Source organism: Salarias fasciatus, chromosome 10 (assembly GCF_902148845.1).
Source record: "Salarias fasciatus chromosome 10, fSalaFa1.1, whole genome shotgun sequence".
Classification (NCBI taxonomy): domain Eukaryota; kingdom Metazoa; phylum Chordata; class Actinopteri; order Blenniiformes; family Blenniidae; genus Salarias; species Salarias fasciatus.
In genome coordinates this window covers 9,831,291-9,837,290 of record NC_043754.1, presented here as the reverse complement: position 1 = coordinate 9,837,290, position 6,000 = coordinate 9,831,291, and the positions used below count along the sequence as shown (strand labels likewise).

The 6,000-nt window shown below is 42.4% G+C and overlaps 1 protein-coding gene across 1 annotated transcript; it reads right to left on the bottom strand.

Moving 5' to 3' along the window:
• Window positions 1-636: 636 nt before the first annotated feature.
• On the bottom strand, window positions 637-5,314 carry scn4bb (sodium channel, voltage-gated, type IV, beta b). Its single transcript, XM_030101029.1, has 6 exons — window positions 4,956-5,314; window positions 4,426-4,689; window positions 2,107-2,270; window positions 1,800-2,019; window positions 1,427-1,556; window positions 637-1,269 (listed from the first exon to the last, which is right to left on the bottom strand). Exons 2-6 carry the CDS (start codon window positions 4,508-4,510, stop codon window positions 1,173-1,175), a joined length of 696 nt encoding a protein of 231 aa, XP_029956889.1. The 5' UTR covers window positions 4,511-4,689; window positions 4,956-5,314; the 3' UTR covers window positions 637-1,172.
• Between the last annotated feature and the right edge of the window lie 686 nt (window positions 5,315-6,000).

The window sequence follows — 6,000 nt, the reverse complement described above, 5'->3', positions numbered from 1 at the left end:
ATGTTAGTTAAAGAAGGATTCAGCCCAGCTGTAATTTTACACTGCTTTTTTTTTTTTTTTTTGTTATTTCAAGTGTTTTGTTTTGACTTTAAGTGAGAAACAGTCAAAGATCATTATTCTACTCTGGCTGTGGCAACAAATATATACTGATATAAATGGCAAAAAATGCATTTCTAATATCAATTTCTTCCATTGTCTGCGACAAAGATCTTACCTCTTTGTTGAACTAAATCTGAGAAAAAAAAACAGTGTTTACTGAATAAAAAATGTTTTTGAAGCTTCTTATCATAAAAATTGTTAAAGGTTCTGATACAAGAATATCAATTCTAAGCGTACACACTCACTCCTGTGTTTAGTTATACCTGGGCGTGAACAAACTCTGTTTTGGCCTCACGTGCATTTCAGGGTAAGCATATCCCTCCGTTTTCTAACTGCAGTGGTCATCACACAAGTATAAACAGGAACATGAACAAAAAAAAATATTCATTTTTTTTTAAATAACATTTTAATGTGTCAACTACTTAAATTAAATTAATTAAATAAATTGAATTAAATTGTATTAAAAGCTATCATTGTCATTAACATACTGATTTAAAAAAAAAAACACGAATCTACTAAAGTTTAATAGTTGCTGCAACTTCAGGAGTAAATCAGAACATAAAATGTCAAATCATGAGGAAAATGAATATTTGAGCCGAACAAGTTCCTCAGTTGAACCAATCAGCACATCTGCTCTGAGGGCTGAATAAGGCCATGAGTAAAAGACATCAATGACACTGGCAAATGTTTAATAACTGCTGTATGACTGAGTCTGGTTCAGCAGGAAGCTTCTTCCTGTTAAATGAGGATTTAATTGTTTTGCCACTGCCGGCCCTGTTTATATGAGTGGGATTATTGCATTTTCTACTGTATTTCATTTGAATTTTGTATTTCTGTATTTCATTTGAACGTAAAGTGCCATGGAAATTGATCTTATTATAATGAAATTATTTGAAAGTACGACTTTATTTGGTCCAATTGCTTCAGAAATAAAATAATCTGATATTTGAAAGCCACAGCCAGAGCTCTTCAGACGCCAACCTGAATGTAATGAGTGTGTGCAAACACATATGCATATACAAAAATATGCAAATAGAAATATAAGCACTCATGTTGCGTGGCCGTGCATCGTCTCATTTCTTTTTTGGTGTTGGTTTGGAATCCGCTTTGGATCCTGAGAGGCCATTTTCTGTGTTGTCGATCCCTGATGAAGTAACAAGGCACTCTTTACTGCAGAGGGGTTCAAATAAAGAGAAAGAGAAGGAGACAGAATCAGAAATGAAGCTCGCAGACACATTGCGAACTTCCAGTTCTGAAATCTACACCGGCTGAATGAACACAGTGATGAAACACCGTGAAACACACACGAGAAGCTGTGGGAACTCACTTTTTCTCCTCAAGCTTGGAAAGAACAAAGAGGGTGAAGTTCTTGAGCAACATGAAGCCCATCAGCAGCGCGATGGCTCCTCCCACTGCCGAAGCTATGATGATGGTCACCGTTTTGTCCACCACCTTCACTGTGGACACACACACACACACAAAGATAATTTTTGCTTAATTCACTGTAAGCCTGGTTATACATCTGCTACATTGGCAAAGTGAAAGGAGCTTAAACATTACAAATTTGTTAAATCTTTCACGACAAGGTTTAAGTTCAGCTGGGTTTAACAATAAGCCTTTTTAACATAATTATGTTAATGAATTGAAACTCAAGCTGAACTTAACTATGATTTTCACCTTGAGCGACCTTGAGAACTTACACTCTTCCACCACCAAGAGTTCGAAGATGGCGCTGTGGTTCTTGTAGTGCTCTTTGGGATTGCGCCCAAAACATGTGTACAGGCCCCCGTCCTCGAAGGTGATGTTCCACAGCAGGATGGAGACGTTTCCTTTAACGTTCTTTCCAATGAACTCCACCCGGTCTCGGAAGATCTTCACATCTGGCTCCACCTCCGCGGATGCGATCACTGACTCACACACCTGGAAAAGTCGGGGAGACGTCGATCACCCACAACGGCTCTCCAGGACGAGAAAAACCTGAGACTAAATGTTTTTATGGGATTTTACCTTCTGCATGGTGCCGTTGTTGTTGAACTGCCAGTTGAAATACAGCCTATCGATACCGACGCAGCTCTCGTATTTGCAAGGCAGCATGACCGTACTGCCATTCACTGCTACCAGGGAGGGGGTCTTCCCGACGATCATTTCCAGAGCCTGAGTAGACCAGGCCCCTGAGGAGGCAGAAGATCAGAAAACTGCACGTCAACATGCGTTTTTACAGTCAGAATATTTGAACCAAAATAGTTTGAACAATTAACAATCACATTTGTAAATAACATGAAGAGACCAGCACATGCATCGTAAATCTATCTTTGGTATTTGAAAGTTTGTGTCCCCAGGAACACAACACTGCAGCGACCATGTTGTGACATTCCTGTAAATAAGAGAGAGGGTGAAAACGTGAAAGCTGTAACTGTACACCAGGGACCAACCAGCACAGACAGCGTCAGGAAGTTCCCGCTATCACATTTGAACTTTCCCCACTGAACACTGGATATAAAACTCTTTATCTTTGGCTCATTTGTTTTATTTCCTTGCTTCTGAACTTAAAGCAGATAATTATTGCACTGGTCAGTTTACATCAGTTTTATTCTCATACGTCAAGGTCACAGCAAGGATCATGTCCTGCGCTGTTTCTCACACACTCCTGCCTTTGTATCCGCCTTCCTTCAAACATCTGAGAAGCAATAAGGAGTGAAGACGAGTGAACTGTAAGTGGGAATAGTATTGATTCATTCTTCTCTCAGTCTTGATATCTGAAAAACTCCCCTCTCCCTCTCATCTTTTCCTCGGTTGCTTCAATGCAGCACAGTGAGCTTGCAAAAACCGGCGAGATGAACAGTGACGTGTGAGAGACAGCCTCACTCAGCTGTCTCGTTCGTGCAGGATTTATGTATATATATTTTGCGAAAGGCTTTGTTTTTTTTTACAATACCTTGTTTGTGTCAGCGCAGATAATGAAGCTGCTGACAGTAAACGAAGGACTGCGATCATCTTGCCTCATTTCTTTTTGCGTCACCTTTATCTTCCCTCTGGTTTACCTCCAACACATTCAAAGGATTCACGTTTTCTCTTTTTGTTTTTTTGTTTTTTTTCATGTCTCACCCAAAGGTTCATTAAAACTTGTGTTGTGCTTCTTGATGCGTCACATGAAAGTAGAACAGCGGTGTTCCACTTTCTGGCCTACAAATGTCAACTTCAAAACAGTACTTTTTTTTGTTTTTTTGTTTTTTTTCTTCAGTGAATCCAAGAATAAAAAAGCAACAATGTTTTAATAAAAATATGCTGCAACAGCAAAAACCTCAGTGAACGCATGAAAAGTAACTTTGATGCTTCCTTAATGCACGTTGGCAAAACAGCTGAAAGATGCGTTCACTGCTCTGTAAAATGCATCCTCTCTTCATTTCCCAGTGGAAAACAACAGTATATGCTGACGCCTTGCTGTTTTGCAAAAGTGCACCTTTAGCTGGGCTGGTTGTCCCACCTGCATCAGTGTGCAGTTTTCATAATAGATACCAAGATATTTCATGTTTGATCTAACTAAAGAACATTAAAAAAATTATCCATTCAGTACATATAATACTAACAACTCTCTTCTTGTGTGAAAATGCGTATCAACAGGAAGTTTTGTATTAGAGAAATCAATATTTCAGATTCTCTGTGAATTATTCACAAGGTACTCTTGATCTGACTTTGGAGCTGTCAGCCTTTTGCACAAACCGCAGAGCTCTAACTTTTAGTGCATGTTTGCTGCATTGTTGCTGCAGTGATGCTCCCAACCCATATGCAGGTTTGGAAACCTGCCCCTGCAGTTCCACTGCTCTGTAGCTGCAGATATTCATCTGGACCGGCACAACACGCTGCGAGCGGCTGCCTGATGCAGCGTTCCTGTTCAGGGTCAATTGATTCGGCTGACATTTTCTCTTGTTGACTTGCGTTTCCGATGCAAAACAACAGGAATAAGTGAAAACATGTAACACTTTAATGGCAAGGTTATGATCTAAAAAAAAACACACCAGAAAAAAATAATCTTATCTTTTCTCTGCTTCCAAGCTAGACCAGCAAAATATGTTCATCAAAGGATAAAATGCAACAACATGGCAAGAAAAGCAATCAAATGAATGTTTGATATGCCAACCTTTAGACCTCAAATTTACTGTGCGTATTCCAGAGATGAAGAACAGTAGAACAGTGTCAGTGCTTCACTAAGTAACACTAATTCCGTCTGAAGCAACCCATGAAGTTTTTCAGTGGTGGCACAAAGAGCGCAGAGCAAACAAGTGGAATGACAAAATGAATTAAAAAAAAAACAGAGCTCAACATTACCCAGCAGCACGGTGGAGATCAGACTGAGGACGGAGAAACGTGGGCCCAGCTTTGGGGGTTGGATCTCAATCCACCGGACGTCCATGGCAGCCAGATCTGCTCCAAAACAAACGGTTCTGCTGGATCCGGCCCCAGCGCAGGTAGGGTATCCTTTAGTTTATCGCAGCCTCTCTGGTGTGATGGATTAAATTCGTCTGGATGTCTGAATCCCAGCTGATGCTGTGAGGGATGAGTGTCTGCCTGTAAGCAATCCTATAGATGGAACTGTAGGTGAGACAGAGGACAGAGGAGGAAGTGGCGGAGGAGGAGGCAGAGAAGGAGGAGGGGGAGAAGGGGGGCGAGGAGGAAGAAGGTGAGAGGAAGCGAGACACAAGACAAACGCTAATCACCAAAGACTTTACAATTAAACATCATACACAGTGAGAAGTATTACTCATATACACAACATGGCTGTACGCCTGAACATGACCGTTCCATTAAAGGACACAAGATTTGATGGAAAGGTACAGGTGAAGTGTTGTCATGCCTACCTCCTGCTGCAGCTGCTGCACACTCAGGGGCCGGCCGGCTGCCCGCACAGCTGAGTCAGTGTGGATGGGACGGAAGCTGAACGGCACACAGTCGCTGCGCATAGTCAGGGTTCACTCAAGGAGAACGAGCCAGGCGGCAGTTTCAGTGCAGATACAGCCACATTGCAGTGCCGGACGGGACGAGGCACACTCAGAGTGAAGGTGGCGGGGGGGGGGAGACAAAGACAGAGACAGACCTGTCAGATGCCAGTTTTCCTGCTCCTCTTCAGCACAGTCCCAGTAAAAGAGAAAGCCCCCCCTCCCTGCTCGTCCCTCCAGCTATCTCACAACTTTTTCCTCTGTCCTCTGTTCTGGCCACGTGCCACCTCTCTCTCTCTCTCCTCTCTCTATTTCACCTCCCTCACCTGCCCCAACATCCATTTCATTCCCTCCCTCCCTCTAACACCCCCAGTCACTCCTCCTCTCTGCTCTGCACCCTCCTCCCATCTCCTGACTCGGGGCGTGTATGCAGACTCAGGCACTTTTGTCAGAGAGACTGTTAAGATCAGAGAAAAGTTCTGCAGTGCAGGTTGGGGAGGAGGTTGTGTAATGCAGCCCCGCAGCAGCCGGCCGGACGCACAATCCCATATAAAAAAATACTCCAGTCAGACACAGATGTTAGCGTCATCTTTCTTACCATCAGACGACTGCAGCACCGGAAGTGTAATTACTTTTTTAAAAAAGTGTCTTTGTTCTACTTTTTTTTTTCCTCCTCTCCTTTCGACTCACATTTCCTCAGCTCAGGATAATCAGCATTTACAGCTACTGTACATATGAGGAGCGCATGCCTCATACCATGCAGACAAGGTCAAACTACCTTTTATATGCATGAGCATTAAGATATGAGTCATTTTTTACAGCAGGACAGCTTCTTTCCATAAATGTATAAACCATCAGTCACCAGCAGCATAGCATAGCCTCGTGTGTGCATTCTTCAGGGAGTGATATGATTGAGGAAGTGCTTAGCTTGGGGGGTTTTAGATTTAATTATTCTGTTTAAGACCTG

What these genes read in the sequence shown, in the direction of transcription:
- scn4bb (XM_030101029.1), bottom strand. Translation starts at nt 4,510, where the DNA reads ATGGACGTCCGGTGGATTGAGATCCAACCCCCAAAGCTGGGCCCACGT. An exon ending in ACAACGGCACCATGCAGAAG is followed by an intron (nt 2,020 to 2,106) that starts GTAAAATCCCAT and finishes CGACTTTTCCAG; the next exon opens with GTGTGTGAGTCAGTGATCGC. An exon ending in TCCAAGCTTGAGGAGAAAAA is followed by an intron (nt 1,270 to 1,426) that starts GTGAGTTCCCAC and finishes ACCCCTCTGCAG; the next exon opens with TAAAGAGTGCCTTGTTACTT.